The sequence below is a fragment of the Onychomys torridus genome, chromosome 5, assembly GCF_903995425.1.
Source record: "Onychomys torridus chromosome 5, mOncTor1.1, whole genome shotgun sequence".
Classification (NCBI taxonomy): Eukaryota; Metazoa; Chordata; class Mammalia; order Rodentia; family Cricetidae; genus Onychomys; species Onychomys torridus.
In genome coordinates, this window is record NC_050447.1 from 13,041,164 (window position 1) to 13,058,392 (window position 17,229).

Genomic DNA, 17,229 nt, shown 5'->3' on the forward strand with positions numbered 1-17,229 from the left:
AGCAACACAAAGAAACCCTGTCTCGAAAAACCAAAAAAATAAATAAACAAATAAATAAATAAAATAAAAAAAATTAAAAAAATCTGAGACAAGCAACAGTGAAATCTTAGACTTGTTTATAAGCTTTGAAACACCAATTAAAAAATACTTCCCAATGTTTTGGCCAAGTTTAGTATTTTTTTTTATTTGTTGTTTTTGAAGCAGGGTTTCTTTGTGTAGTCCTCACTATCCTGGAACTCTGTCGATCAGGCTGGCCTCAAACTCACAGAGATTCACCTGCTTCTGTCTCCTGAGTTCTGGGTTTAAAGGTGTCCAGCTAAATTTATTATTTTATCTGTTTTAACAGGGCAAGCAAATAGACAAGTTTTGAGCTTACTGGGGGTTATCTAGGTCCAAAGAATTAATCAACCACTTTTCTGGATATAACTTTGAGTTATGAAAAAAGCTAGAGTGGCAGAAGGTAACTATCAGCAGAGAGCCTAAACTTTGGCTTACGCCTTTTGTGTGCACCTAATGAAGTCTCTTCATACAACTCAAGACCTCTACATGAATCAGAAGGGGTATGAAACAAAGGGATTTACCCAGTGTGCTTGGTACAGCCAAGGAGACAACTGAACCTAAGTGCCTTTGTTGCGTATGTGTTGGTCCAGAATACTGTATGAAAATTGGAAGAGCCCTTTGGATTTCAATTCTGATAGCACTAAATGTCAATACAAATTTGTTAAAGATTTTTAAGCCAATAAGCAGGCTGTATTTCAATATTTTGCAAACTAAAGAAACAACAGCCTTTGGTACAAAATCCAAGTGTGATTTAAAAGAACAAAGAGAGCTGGCTGGTAAAGACAAAGCTTTGGCTTAGTCCTATACAAATGAGGAATGGCATCATGAAGACAGTGCTAGGCTTGACTGGCTGACAGTTAAACTTGTTTTCAGTCACAGCTAACTGGTGAGTCTTGGTAAGCAAAGCTGAGACTTATTTGGGGTTATCTTTTTATATGTAAGTGTTTTGCATGTATGTGTACCTGTGTGTGCTTGGTGTTCTCATCAGATCCCCTGGAACTGGAGTTACAGATGTTTGTGAGCTACCATATTGGTACTGGGAACTGAACCCAAGTCCTCTGCAAAAACAAGTGATTTTAACCACTGAACCATCTCTCCAGCCCTGGAGTTATTTACTTGACTGTTAAAATAGGAACATACTCAGGTAAGAACCAAAACATTCAGTTTGTAGTTCTTCTTAGAATAAAATGAGCATCCTATACTTGCCAGCAAATGGCTACCAGACCCACGTTGAATTTAAGTCCAATTAGCCTACTAACTAGAACAATTGCGATCCTTCAGGAATAATTAGCTTTTTAGTAAGTTCACCCAAGTGTTGCTAAGGCTATTAGAACAGATATGTTCACATTCTGCCATTGGCTTGTAAGGTTGCACATCTTTTTGGGTGTTACATCTGGTAATGTACTATGGTTTAAAAAAGGTGTTGGTTCTACCTTGCCATTCTAATTCAGGCTTGAGAAAGGAATTAGAGAGTAGTTTTCAAAGTTCAATGTACATGAGTCACCTCCAGGGTTATTGGATTAGACAATGGTGGGTGAATGGAATTTACTTTTAGCTATCTAGAGGTCTAGAGCAGGACTCAAGAATCTATATTTTTAATTGATGCTGGTGCTGCTGGACCCGGGGCCATACGGTGAAGACCACTGCAATAGGATGATCACACTTGCCTAAAAGAAACAGAAAAGTTGCTTTTTTTTCATCTTTGACACTGACTGAGACAAGTTTGTGCCAATAACAGATGGGACAGGAGGTGGGCTGATTGGTTCTTGTAATGTTGATCAGGTGAATTGCTTTACTGTTTTCTTAAGGCTCTGCAAACATTTCTCATTGTTTCTGCCTATCCACATTTGCTACGAATCTTTCTGCATCTAGAAAAATCACCTCTACAAGAGGTGTTTAAAACCTCTTCCCTCTAAGAACTTCTTCCAGGTCAATTTTACTTGACAGAATCCTATTTTCATTTTTGTGACTATTTCCTAGCTCTCTATAATCTGAGTTTGTTACCTTTCAATTTGTGCATTCATACGTTAGCATCAGGACTGGAATATGTAGCAAAAATACCATAATGAACAGTTTAAGCAGGATACTGTCATACTTCTGACATATGAACAAATTAGAGATAACCAGTCAAAGCAAAGTGAAGGTTGTTACTAGAGAGCCAAGACCATTCTATCTTATTCAGTTAGGTTTTCTATTCCCAAAGTCATCTGAAGACTCCATGTGGCTATCAGGTTGCCAGCCATCACAACTTTCCATATTTACTATGCCTGCATCATACTCAACATGCAGAAAGACATGGCATAGATTATTCCTTTTCCCTTAAAACAAACAAACAAACAAACAAACAAAAACAAAACTTGCCCAGAATCTAAAATTATCTTAAAACAAAAAGTTTATTATAAATAATAAAGTAAGTTTCCTTAAGATGTACATATCATTTTATATTTACATATACCACCGAAACAAAATCATGTGACCATACCTAACCCTAAGAGAGTCTGTGAATAACTGTGTTTTTAACTAAATTCAGAGAATCACTAAAGAAGAGTAATGGCTATTAGGTGACAATCAAAAGTTGTGCTACAGACCTCTGTGGACAACTGTGCCAACTGCAACCAGTTATCTTTTCAAAGTTTAATTCAGATCACATCATAGCCTTTCAAAAATCTTCCAAAAGACTCCCATTACATGTAAAATAAACCTACCAGCCATACTCTTTTGAGGTCCATTGGAACCTGGCACCTGATCACTTTTCCTGATTGTTTTCTGTAGGTCCACAGACCCATTACTTCAATGTCTTATCTTAGGAACTAACCCATGTTATATGTCTAGAATTAGTCTCTGCATGGCTGATTCCTTCATTCTTTCTGATTTGTTGAAGCTTCTCTAATTTCTAAATAAATTGTTTTTTTTTTTAAATCATCTTACTCTACTGTTACTAGTATTTATAACATCTGATTTTTTTCATGTGTGTATGTGTGCTTATTTAGTTTCTTCTTATTAAAAAGAGGGGCCATGTTTGTCTGGTTCACTGACATATCTTCACTGCTTAGAAGATTGGCCTGGCCATAGAAGCACTCCATACAAATTAGATGAATACATGATGTGACTAAGCAGGAATCTGACTGCACATAGTACTGAAAGAGCTGTACTAACTGACAAACTCACACTTCACTTAAAAAGTGGCATGTGCATAGCCTAGCTTTTTATTTGAGCATAAATCAGGAAGGATACGAAAAGAACAGACTTTTTTTTTCTTCATTTTATTTGGCTACCAGACACTACTTTTGTTTATCAACCTGGCTCAACCTACCTTTGCTAGAATTAAACATGTCTCTTTCCAGGTACTCCTGTTTTGAGCATCTAAGCAGTAAATGTAAGATTTGTTAAATCTAACAAGAGACAGAATGATGGCTTTATTATTATTTTCTTTTTGCCAACTAGATTTTAAAGCACAAAACATACTCACACTTAAATACTAAATATTATTGATAGAGAAGGAAGGCGCTTGGTAAACATTTGATCACTGCAGCCTATAGATGCTGATCATCTTGCCAGGCATATTTATGAGAAAGTGACTGTGCAGCAGAGGTCCTTTCTCTTTCCTGCACAATGGGGCAATCCTGTTAGTGAGTGCTCTGAGGGCAGGTCTGTATGCTACACCTTGATTAAAGGAGTCGATTTTCCACATCCACAGCAATTGTCATCAAATTTTCATGTGATCAATCTAGTGCTGTAATTTCTAATATATTACTCTATGCATATTTGATCCAACCAACTTTAACCAGAACAAAATTAAACTTTCTGATTAGTATATAGTACTCTGTCATTTTCTAAGAAATATGCTAACATGTTGAAAGGCAGTGGTTTCCAATGAAATGCTCCTCTTAAGTGTTGTTCTGGCTTTTGTTGTTAGAATGCCTCTGAAGGGCTTCTGCCATTAAGGAAAGCTTAGGAATGAATCCCTGGTTCAATCACCTCTCAAGAGCCTCCTTTCTAACTCAATCTTAACCTTAAAATATTCCAGAAACACATTTAAAATATCAATAATTATTCTGAAGGAGAATACATAGGAAGATGGTAGATCATGCTGAACAGATAGAGCCTATAAAATTTGAAATATTGTTTGAAAAATAGTCACAAAATTTAGAGTCTATCATTTTCCTATTGTATTCCCAAAGGAGTGAAAGTGGCTTTGATTTAATCTTGCCTTGTAATGCACACATTCTTCTCCCTTAAGGAACACTGTGGTTTAAAAATGTAAATTGGCCTCTAATTCAAGATTTAGTATAACAAAATCATTGTCTAATAAGAAATTTCAATAAACAATTTATTCCAAACTGTCTCTGTGCATGTAGGTGGTGGGAAAGTTTTAATAAGGCTGTATTGAGAAGCTTTACTGTTAAAGGGATAGTGTCCCCTGTATCTTTCCTGGATGAGGTTTAAGACTAAAGAACACAAGGTAATACTCAGTTCAGACAAGACTTTTAAATACACAGGGCTAAGGAACAGTTAAGCTCCATTATTTCATAAACTCAACCTCAGATTATATAGCTTTGCATAGCAATGGCTTTAACAGGAATTTTTCTGAAGCAAATGCATAGTATTTGAGAAGAAACAATTGGTTCATAATCTCAATAGAAGATTCATAGGATTATAATGCCTAGATACTATAGAGAGAAGATTGACTCAAATTCTGTAATACCCGAAGTGGTGAATAACAGAAGTGAAGTATTCACTTTCACTGATATTGGAAAGGCTCAAATAACCTAACAGAATTACTCTTTTGTTATAACTGCTGCAAAATAGAAAAAGAATAGTAGCATCTTTAAAAAGTAAAATTAGTGGCTGGCAAGATGTCTTAGTCTTGCTGCCAAACCTGACAATCTGAGTTCAATCCCCAAGACCAACCTCCCACATGTTCTGACCTCCACATGTACGTTGTCATGTGCATGCACACATACACACACACACACACACACACACACACACACACACATTACAGTAATTTAATAAATCACTTTCTACTCATAACTTCACACTTGTTTCTGATATTTAACTGGAAGCTGACTATTATATTCCAAAACAAGTATTTGAGAAAGTAGCATCTATCATTATACAAGTGTTAAATGGATACTTCAGAGAAGAGCCTCTTGATGTGGATAAAATTCACTTCTAAGACACTTAAGGGATGCTTTTTCATGCCTCAGGACACAAGTAAATAGTAGCACTGAAAAAGAGTAGTTGTCTTAAAGTACATTTTTAATATTATTATTTTATATAGGAAATACATGCATTTGATTTAAAAAGCAAATGATTCAATATGTGCAGTAAAGCCTACGCCCTCCCTCTTTCTTCCAGCCTCCAGATTGCCTTCTCAGGTTCAAATTTGTTAACATATTTTTTTAGTCTTTCCAAACCACATTCTAATGTTTACAAAGTATAGTATAGAAGAATTAAAAATAGCTTGCTCTCTCTCTAGTTAAGCCCACAACAGCACAATTATCTGGAGCTGTAAAAATACTTCTGCTATGTAAAAATAGTTCAGGTTGAATAATATTTGAAAAAAAAATAATAAAAGCCAGATACTACACTGTTTTCCCTGGAGCTCAGCCATCATCACAGAATCTTTTCCAGATAGGCGCAACAATTCGCGTTGGCCAAAGAGGGCAGTGTGTACCCACTGAAAAGGCACAGGCAAGCTGCAATTCCTTGAGGATCTATGGAGATTGCCCAATGCACTTCGGTTTCGTCCCGTTCTGCAGGTAAAGCTGTGTAACGGATCCGAGGGATTTCTTGCGGAAGGCTACTCAAATGGACTTGTCATTACGGTGTTGGTAACACTAACATGGTGGCTTCACAATCGGAAGGAAGACAATTCCCCTAAAGCAGCAGAAATCCAGTTGTGCATGTGGGTTCATTTATTATCAAAAAGTGAAACAAAACCTTAATTTCCAAGGGAATGACTGCAGAAATCTGGAGTTATAATCAACTACAGAATTTTGGATTTGTTTTTTTTCTACTAAAGGAATCACTAAGAATTTATGGATTAACTGAAATATTCACTGGGCTAGAAGGCTATTGATTATCTTGGCACAAGTATTGATGCGTATAGCTGGGTAGGTAAATATTGAAATGCAATTGTGCTAACGTCAACTACGAATTTATTAATATTTGTCCAATAATGAAGTTGGTCTAAAACGTCATTAGTTCAAGAACGGTGAAAAAGTAAAGTTCTATTGAACTTTCTAATAAAACAAAAATTGAAAATACGATGGTAACACGGACCAGGGAAACATCAACAATTATAATTGTGCAAATATTCAGATTCAGTGCTAAAACTATACATACCAATATTATCACTGTCTTAACGTCTCTCTCAATATGAAAAGAGGATTTTTCAGAAAGCATTCAGATATTCCGTTTGCAATTGAAACATTAGGGGAAAAGGAAGTCAGTTAGTGAATGGCGGTGCTTTTCCCTGAGATTTATAAAAGGATCAATCCAGGACGAGTTCCGGAATAAACTTTGCCTTCAATGTAAATGATCTAGAAATATTTATCTGACATAACACCTCAGGTGAGAGGCAGCCGCCAAGTGGCTTTCCGAGCTCTGTGCTGCCGGCCGGCCGCTGACGACCGGTTCATCCTCCGCACAAGACCGGGCAGCCGGATCCTGCGATCCCTGGAAGGCAGGCGGCGCGGGGTGAGCGGGTCGCGGGCAGGGCGGCCGTGCGGAGCCCGGAGCCCGCAGTGGTGTCGCAGCCTCCCGGCCGCAGCAGGTGGGACCCGCTGGAGGCGCGGGCGTCGCGGGGCTTCTCGGAAACCGCTCCAGCGCGTCCGAGTTGGGGTTTTTGTGGTCTGCGCGGAACGACTTTCTGCGGTGGCAACCGGGGACCGCCGGCCTTCGCCTCACACACTTTGCGAAGCGCGGCGTGGAATTCTCGGAGGCGCGAGCGCAGTCGCCGGCGTCCCCCGGCCTCCGCTCCCCCTAGAGCTGGCTCGCAGCGGCGGCGGGCGGCCTGGGCCAGACAAAGGGCGCGAAGGCGGCGGCGGCGGAGCGCGGCCTGACCCGCAGGGGGCGCCGTCCGCGCCCGCGCCCGCGCCCGCGCTTACCTTTGAGGACCGCGCAGAGCTGCTCCAGGGCCATGTTCCCTAGCGTCGGCGCTCCGAGAGCGCCCGAGGCGGCGGCGCGGCGGTCACGGCCCGGCGCGGTGGCTCCGCTCGGTCCCCATCGCCGGACGCCGCCGCCTCCCTGCAGCGGGCGCAGCGCCTCAGCCCGCCGTGCCGGGTCCCCGACGGCCGCCGCCTCCCGCCGCGCCGAGGACAGCTGGCGGCGCCCGCTCCCGCGGCGGGCTCCCTTGAAGTGGCGCGCGCCGGGAGCCCCGGCTCATTTAAGCGGCGAGCGCAGCGCCGCGTGCCGGCCGCGCGGACACTGCGCACGCGCAGCCCCGCCCGCCCGCGTGCCCCGCCCGCCCCCTCGCCTCCCGGGCCTCGCGCGCGGCCGGCCCCTCCCTGCCGGTGGCTCCTCGAGGCCGCACCTCGCTGATCTCGGTGGAGCGGAGACCAGAGTCGGGGGGCCCTGGACGTGCCCGGGTGAGTTCAGGGGACCGGCAGTAGCCTTGTTGCCGTTCGTGAACCGTCACCAGGCTGCCCGCCACCACGCCGCTTCTGGGAGCATCACTCCTTGTCCTCACCCCAGTGGGCTGGAAGCTCTACACCAGCTCGGGAGGTGAAACTTTTTGTCGTAGCCGAAGTGAAGACGGGAGGCAAGACTGAATCCAGAGGGTGGGCCTCCCCAAGAGCACCCCGTAACCATGGCCCGACAGATGGACTGCTGAGTGCCACTGGGGGAAAAGTCCACATCTGTTAACACCTGGATAGTTTGGACATGATCAGGTTTTCCTCCAGCACTTGTGCTTTGAAATTGCCTTGATGGAGCTATCGCCATTCCATTAAAATAGAAACTACTTGAACGTAGGCATGCTACAGCCATTATGTCACACATCACATATTTATTGATATGAGTTATGTGCATATTTAACAATGACTGCTGTTGAGGAGACAACTAGTATTAAGCCCTACCGTAATAGATCTGACATATAAATGTTTATCTAGCAAATTATAGCTAAGTTAGAATGTCCAGCAACTGAACAAAATATTCCAAGGGTGTTAAGTTCTTTCTTTTCTTGGATGTCTCTAAGAAAGGCACAAAAGTGTAAGTAATTCACAAGTTTATAAATAAAACAAATTAGCACCAATTAACCTATAGTTGTTTAGTCCTTTGCTGTGTGCTTCAGTGGTTATGAAAGATGTGTGATTTGGGGTTTCTGAGGCAATCGCCTGCAGTTAAAATTAAAATTGCACCTAAGAATCAACCAATAAGGCATTTCAGAACCTTTTCCACAAATAAAATGATAAACAGGGATAGTAGTAATAATTCAGTCTATGTCCTGAGCAACAGTGGATAAAGAAATTGAGAAGCCCATTGAGTTTCTGGATCAATCATGCATGGATGACTAATTAAAAAAAAATCAGCCTGTGTGATGTCATCAGAGAATGCTCTCTGAAAGAGAAAAAAAAGAATGGAAAAGCTTTGGACGGCAGGGAAGATGCGAGAGGTAGAAGAGATTGTCAAGTGTTGGGTAAGGAGCAAGTGTGAGCACTGAATTGGGGATGAGTGTTATTTTCTGGAACTAAAATTAAAGATCAGGTGGACCTTGAATATGGAGATACAGCTATTCTCTGGGAACACTGGTTTTAGGACACCTGTCCCTTACCCCAGTTGGCACATGTCAAGTCCTTCAGAGGGAATGGTGATATGGAAGCTACACATATCCTCCCTCAGGCTTTCAATCATTTCTAGATTAATTATAATACTGACCACAGTGTAGATGATATGTAAATAGTAAGTATACTCTATTGGCTAGAGAGTGACAAGAGGGGGAAATCTGCACATGCTCAACACAGACACTTAGAAAAGGATGCTTGTTCCAGTGGTTAAACCCTTGGATGCTGACACCTCAGGATTTGGAGGGTTGACTGGACTTGCTTGAATGTTAAGCAGAGCAGTTTGTACTTCGGTTTATAGGCCAGGGGCATCATTTTCATTAGTGGAGTCATGGAGTTCTGTGAAGGTTAATCTGGTTGCTAAATTGAGGGAGTAAAAGGGGTAGATTAGAGAAACCGTGGTCATTAAAAAAGTAGGTGCCTCGTACTTACTTAGCTTTGTAGCTTTTACTGATAGTGTCATGTTGATAGACTCTAGAAAGACTTCTCCAGTCTGATGGTTTGGGAGCAGACCAGTTGAGAATACTAATTTAGTGGTCCACCTTAAGACACCTATCTTTTAGATGTACTGTAGTAAAAATTTCAAGAAATGTAACAGAGCATAGATCACAGATGAAACTATCATGTAGCCATGTGTGAACTAAATCAAAAGGAAAGCAGTTTGCCTTCTCTGTACCTGAATTATTTTCTACAAGGGCCACTCAGTAGCACCCATTCTGTTCCCACATTGCCTGCCAGTTTGGGGGTGACAGAGGACTCTGTTTTTGTAGTATTCATGGCCAGTCTTTTAGGCATATAGTCTCTGCTGATTAGCATAGGATCATTCCTGTAGTTCAGATTTGGTTTTCTCCTACCAAGTCATTTGTAACATTTTAATAGTATTGTCTGTGTTGGCCATGGTGGCACACACCTTTAATTCCAGCAGAGGCAGGTGGATTTCTATGAGTTTGAGATCAATCTGGTCTACATAGTGAGTTCCAGGCCAGCCAAGGCTACATAGACCCTGTCTTAAGGAAAGAAGAAAGAAAAAAGGGCCATATGTCATTGACTTATCATTAAAAAATTAATAGGCATGATGGAACATGACTGTAATCCCAGCACTTGAGAGGCTGGGCAGAAGGTTTGATAATGAAAGTAGCAGCATTTTATCTGAAGGTTGATTGAGGTTGTAAAGGCAGAGCTCTGAACTGATAAAACTAGTGTCCTTTTAAGAGCAAAGAAAGCTCACTCTCACCACACTGTCACCAAGGAATGGCCGTGTGAGGACGAGATAGTCATTTGCAAGCCAGAAAGAGCATCCTCGTAAGAAGCAGAATTGGCTGGTGCCTTGATGTGGGACTCCAGCCTCCAGCTTTGTGAGAAAATACAGGCCACTGTTTAAGCCACTTAGCTACAATATTTGTGGCAGCCCAAGCTGATTCATTCAGAAACACAGCTAAGGAAGACAAAGGGATTTATAACTTACCACATTCCAGTCCACAGAAACTGTATTTTATTAGAAAATAATATGCATCTCCGGCTGCCTTGAGTCAGTGTGCAAGTGACTTCAGTGGTGAAGAGATCTAGTGAAGAACCTGAATTGTCTCCTCGGAGACCCTGTCTTTGAACCAGCCACCTGGATATTAGGCTGAACTAACTGCATAAGATGTTAGGTTGCACGAATTTGCAACATACTGATTTGCAGGTTAGTGGCGTGCAATTCAGACCATAAGATACATGAATCCAGCTGTTAATGACACCAAAGAACATCCAGGGAATCAAAAATATGTCTTTGGCAAAACTATCAGCAAAACTTGTTTCCAAATTTTTGTTTAATAAAACTGCAAATTAGGAAAGTTTTAAGAAATATGGCCTCCTATAATAGTAGTTTTTAAATTTTACTTTATCAGGAAAAATTCAAATTATCAGAAGATTTCTAGTCACCAATTACTTTCACTTCACTGTGAAAGACGAAGACTCAAGTAATCTTCATTAGAATAAAATTGCTAACATAAATGGTATCTTTCTCTTCAAAGCTAAAATCCCATTTCAAAATGTCTGTTTACTTCCTATTTAAGGCTATTGTTAGCTGATATAAACCTCGTTTATCCATGTAGTATGAAACTTTTCTTCTTTTTTCCATTTTTCTTTGTTTCCCTTCTCCCCTTCCTCCCCCTTCTTTCTTTTGTGGTTCTGGGAACTGAATCTGGGACCCTGAACGTGCCAGGCAAGGGTTTTGTTGACCACTGAACCACACTCTCAGTTTTCTAACTGTAGCATTATAATAAAAAAAAAAAAATAATTGAGACAGTGTCTTGTTGTGTAGCCTTGGGTGGTGTATGGAACTCACTGTGTAGCCCAGGCTAGCCACAAACTTGTTGCTTCCCTCCTGGCTCAGCCTCCCTCTGAAGTGCTGGGATTATAGGCATGTATCACCACACTACACCTGACTTTAAGTATTTTCTCTCTTCTCCTTGGGCCCCTGACACCTGTGGTGAGGATCTAACCCAGGGGCACCTGAGTGCCAGGAAAGCACTGCTCACTGCACTGTATTTGAGCCATAAAACATAACTTAAAAAAGATACATTATTAACTTTCATGGATATGAGTGTTTTGTATGCATGGAAGTACATACACCACATGTGTTCCTGGTACCTTAGGGGGCCTGGAATGAGTTACAGACAGTTGTGAGCCACCATGTAGGTGTTTGTAAACAAACCTGGGCCCTCTGACAGAGCAGGAAGTACTCTTAGCTGCTGAGTTGCCCCTCTAGCACCAAGTGTTGGTTAGGCAATAGTAATTTATTGGAAATTCAGCTTAAGGACTTGATGAACTGGAAACATCTGTACTGGTGGAAATGCATATTTTATTTAATAATAATACAATAACTATAATTAGTGATTTATACAACTCATCATCTCTCTCTCTTTCTCCCCCTTCCATATATATGGTTTATAAAGTTATAATTAACCCAAATTTCTGAAACTACTTTATTCTATAAAATATATAACCTAGGATTTGTAATGAAGCTCATTGTCATCTAAAAAGAGACCTATGAGAAAGCATTTGCCTGGAATGTTTGGGTTCAGTGCCCCAAACTGCAGAGGGCAGAGGAATGAAGCATATTCTGTGCCCTAAAGTTCATCTCTTTGGAGGAGGATAGAGATGTGAATTTACAGGAAACGGTTAATAAAAGGAAATGCAGCCCTTGTTTACAAAGCCCTCTGAGAACCTAAGACTTATGCTCCACGCCCACCCCAGCATTTCACTGTTGGCAGCTATAATAAGACTGTCAGTCTTTTTGCTCAGTTTTTTTTAATGTTACATACCTTTCTTTAAAAACCATTCTAGTCCAATTTCTATATGTTGGGGCCTCAACAGTTGTATGCGTTTTGTGTGGTCATCCTTTTTATACAGTGCTTGTGAGGTACAGGGGTGTTAGTGCTAGTTCATTCCAGTGTGTTAGTGTCTTACCCATCAGTACTTTTCTTGTTTTGGTTGCTGCCTGGCTGTGGAGCTCAGACACGCCCTCAGCTTTGGCTCCTCCAGTCACAGCCTCCCTCTTCTTGGGTGATTATTGGTAAGCCAGATTCTCCCAGATCATGAAGTTACTTATATTAGGCTATAAATAATTAGCTGGGCTTGGTAATACCTACAAAAGATCAAGAGTTCAAAGCAAGCCTGGCTGCTCAAGACTGTTTCATAAACCAAACCAATTTCAACCAAAAAACCCAACCACAGCAACCCCAACCACCAAAGATCAAGAAGCTTATAAGTTTACACGTCATACTTACTCTTAATACTCTTGGGATTGATTTTTCTGAGTAAGGGATGTTATTAATTTTTAGTCTTCATGTAACTTGTTTCAGCTTCATTTACTTTTAAAACTTTTTTTCTTGTTCTGTTTACCAGTGTGATGGTTAACCTAACATTTAAAGTATGCTCCAGAGACAAAAAAAAAAAAAAAGACTCTTTAACATGTAAGTCTCTAACTTGTATAGGCTGTACTCTAGCAGCCCACTTTCCACCCCCAAATGTTGAAGACTATTTTTAAATCAATTGATCTTATAAAATTTGTTGTTTAGCAGGCCATAAGACTTTTATTTTTGTTTTGTAATCAAACTTGTTTACTCTGTTTAAAAGATGACTAGGGCAACTATAAGATATATATGTTAAAATTAGAACCTGATTACATGTAGACAGAATATATGTAATCTTGTGGTTTTTGCCTTTATAAATCTTGGGCTAATGTGGATAGGGGCTGCATCTTGGGAGCAAGCACTCTTGGGCACCTGTACCTAAATAAAAAGCCTCTGTTTATTAAAGTTTATTTATGGTCATGGTGAACTTCTGAGAGACCCTAGACCTATAACAACAGCTCCATACTTTATTAATCACTATAATTATATATATGGAAGGACAAGTCCTTGTTCTTTTTCAGAGTTATCTTTGTTATATTTGGCTCTTTGTATTTCTGAGAGCATTTTAGAAACAGCAGGTCCCACCCAGCATGGTGGCACACACCTTTAATTTCAGCACTTGGGGGGCAGAATCAGGTGATAGATCTCTGAATTTGAGGCCAGCATGCTCTACATAGAGAGTCCCTATTTCAAAAAACAAAAGAAAACAAGAAACAGCTTATCAATTTCAGGAGTAACAACAATAATGATAGTGGCTACAGCCCCCACTTGGAATACTGAGTGGAGGTGGGAAGGGTTTGGTGTCTATAATTTTGATTCTTACAACTAGGGTATGTATTTATTCAAGATTTTTTTAGTATCTATCCATAAAGTTTTACAAATTACTCCACAGAGACATGGTGCATATTGTGTTAGAACCTTGATTAATATTATTTTTTTTGTGTGTGCTTGATTGTTTTGTTTGTTTGTTTTACATGCCTGTAATCTTGAAAAGTTAAAGGCCAGCTTGGTAGGCTATTATCTTAGTTAGTTTTCTATTGCTATGATAAACATCAGTGACCAAAAGCAACTTGAGGACAGAGTTCCCTTATTCCTACAGCTTGCAGTTGATTATCCAGGTGAAGTCAGTGCAGGACCTCAAGACAGGAATCTGGGGCAGTAACTGATATTGACACCATGGAGGGATGCAGAGGCCAAGGAGGGATGCTGCTTACTGGCTAGTTTCCCTTGCTTGCTCAGTTTGGACCACCTGCCCAGAGGTGGGCTCCTTGTGGGCTGGGATCTCCCACATCTATCATTAAGAAAATGCCCCATAGTGGTATTTTCTCAGCTGAAGTTCCCTTTTTCCAGATGATCCTAACTTGAGTCATGTTGACAAAGAAAGTAGTCAGCATGGCTGTATAGAGTATCCTAGACTAGTCTAAGCTATTTAGTGCAGCTCAGTCTCAAAAATCAAAATAAGTAAACAAACAAAATCTCCCAACTCTTTTCTAGTCTGTGTATGTGAACATTCACACGTGTATGCTTTATTGTGGGGTGCATGTACAAGAGTGCTCATGCACATCATGTAGAAGCCAGAGCAGGACACCAAGTATTGTCCTCTGTTGTTCTGTCTTACTGCTTTGAGATGCTCTCACCGAATCTGGAAACTGGATGTTTTGGCTAGGCTGGATGGCCAGGGAGCTTTCTGGATATGTCTGTCTCTGCCTTCCACTTCTGGAGTTATAAGCATGCACAACCATACCTGGCCATATTTTAAAAATTTTATTTTAAAAAGTTTTATCATTATTTTATGTGTATGGGTGTCTTGCCTGCATGTATGTCATGTGTGTTCAGTGACCATGAAGACTAGAAAAGGTCATGGGATCCCATGGACTGGAGTTACGGAATTTGTGAGCTACCATGTGGTTCTGAGAATTGAACCCTAGTCCCCTGGAAGGGAAGCCTGTACTCTTAACTGCAGCCACCTCTCTAGACCACCCCCACCCCAAAATTTAGAATTGTATTTATTTGTGTGTCCATGTTTGCATGTGTGTGAATGTCACAGTATGCATGTGGAAATCAGGGAACAACTTGTATGAATGTGTTTTCTCTGTTCTCCTGGTGATCACACTCGGGTCTCCTGCCTTGGTTACTGAGCCGTTCTGATGGTTCTCTTTGTGTCTTTTAGTGTGGGTGCTTGGAATCTGAAGTCACAGCCATGGCCCTAGTCTCCTAGTTGTTGCAGAGTTTGTATTATGAAATGTTTTTGTCAACGTGTGTAGAGTACGTATGTATGTATTTGTGTTGTGTGTGTGTGTGCATACGGGCGTTCCTTTGAGGCACAGCCTCTCTCTGAGTTTTGGTGTCTGGAGCCCCCAGTTTTACATGGATGCTGGGATCCAAACCCCAGGCCTAATGTTTGTGAAGCAAGCACTCTTAGTTGCTGTGGATATTGCTCTGTGTAAATAAAGTTCTGATTGGCCAGTGGCCAGGCAGGAAGTATAGGCGGGACAAGAGAGGAGAGAATTGTGGGAAGTAGAAGGCTGGGGGAGACACCACCAGCCACCGCCATGAAAAGCAACATGTAAAGACACTGGTAAGCCACAAGCCATGTGGCAAAGTATAGACTAACAGAAATGGGTTAATTTAAGATAGAAGAAGTAGATAACGAGAAGCCTGCCACTGCCATACAGTTTCTAAACAATGTAAGTTTCTGTGTGCTTTCTTGGTTGGGTCTGAGCGACTGTGGGACTGGCGGGTAAGAGAGATTTGTCTTGACTGGGCCAGGCAGGAAAACTCTAACTACAAATGGCATCCAATGTGTTGGCAAGAATTTCCACCTAAAACCTGAGAAAAAAGATTCTAAAACGGAGCTAAAAACAGCTTCCTAGTTGTCTCTCTCAAGTTAGCAGCAGCCTGCTGGTTTGAGCTACTATGGCGGGTTCCTGGCGGGTTCCTGGTGTGTGTGTCTGACCTGCAATGTGGCAGGAATGAAGAATCTACAAGCGGCACTTTACTCTGCTGTGTGGTAGATTTAGCCTTTGCTAGTTAAAAACAACAACAAAAGGTTTCTGGGCTATGCACTGCTTTGATAGAACTGCTTCTGATAGTTGATGGTACACATGGCTCCAGACCCTGAGCTGTTGGTAAACTGTACCACCGCCATGTTGGGAAGCTGAGGTGGGCGGAGCCAGCAGCCACAGTGGCGTTTCAGTCTTATAAAGATGGATATTACACAGAGAATCTGGTTTGTCTTGTCTTTGGGATTTTTAACTGCAGAAAAAGATTTGATCGTAAAAGCTGTTGAGTTAAACAAATATGTAAATTTTAAAGGTACCTTGACGTCAATATTTGGATATAAGGATATGTTGCTTTGGAAAAGAGTCTCTGCTTTTGTTTCCACAGAAAGCCGGAGACTGTGGATTTGTTCCAGATTAAGATACATCAGGTTTGATCAGCCAAGACCACCTGAAAGGTCTCCGATGACACCATGGCCCAGATGATCTGACATCCAGAATGGTTTCAAGGCAACTGACTCAGAGGTTCACCCTAATGGACTACTCCATAATCCTAAAATTTTCTTTGTATCCCCATAAGATACAGTGCCCCCTTCCAGCAGGAAGTAGTAAGAGAAACTACGCCCACATTCCCAAAATTATCAAGCTGGCTTTGGAGATAGAATTGGCTCACTCCTTCTCTAAACCCAGACATATTGCTAAAAGAAAAGGTTAGATTCTTGTGTCCCAAATCAGAAGAGCCCTTTGGTGTGGGACAGAGAAAAACCAATATTTTTATTTAAAGCAGTTTGATTATAAGTGAGATCTCTTTCTAAAGAAGAAAAGGGGATATGATACAGATATAATAGGATGAAAGGGTAGATTAAGGAACTTATTTCTAAAGAGCAACAACTTGTTTAAAATGTTTTACATTGGTATAGATTTTAGTCTATTGATACAAAGTTAAAGTTAATTTTGTTATACTATGTATATATTTCTACTCGTGTTTAAGGTATTGTGTTTGTATAGCTCATTTAAAATTGTAATGGATAATTAAAAATAGATTAATAATTAATCATCTGTGATAATCATACTCATAGCCATGTTAGTTAAGTCTTCTAGGTATACATAGAGATATTTCAGATAGATAGGTAATGTTCAAATACTTCAAAGACCTTCAGAATATGACATTTAAAATATTTTTAAAATTTAGACTTTCTGGACAGTGAGACATGTCTGCTCCTGGCAGCACCAATTTACTTCAGAGAGGAGAATGGGCATTGAAGACATTTCATATCTTATCTTCACCTTTGCAAAAATAGCCATTTGGGCAAGAAACTGTTCTTGCCTGGACTGCTTGATCAACTGGACATGCAGAACCCATAGAAAGGTGACCACTGAACTTGGCTTGACAAAATGGTCCTTCAGGTTCCTGCTTCGCAGAGGAAACTGCCAGACATTCTACAGGACACTGAGAGAAGTGACCGAGAGACTCTAGCCCTG

At 40.9% G+C, this 17,229-nt stretch overlaps 1 protein-coding gene across 2 annotated transcripts in view; it reads right to left on the reverse strand.

Annotated features, from left to right (window-relative positions):
* Positions 1–7,497, reverse strand: part of Neto2 (neuropilin and tolloid like 2) — a 70,966-nt gene extending 63,469 nt beyond the window's left edge. For both annotated transcript variants that reach the window (XM_036187108.1, XM_036187107.1), the window contains exon 1: positions 7,176–7,497. In XM_036187108.1, the coding sequence (XP_036043001.1) occupies positions 7,176–7,209 (34 nt within the window). In that variant the 5' untranslated portion in view covers positions 7,210–7,497. The remainder of the gene's footprint in view (positions 1–7,175) is intronic.
* Positions 7,498–17,229: the final 9,732 nt, after the last annotated feature.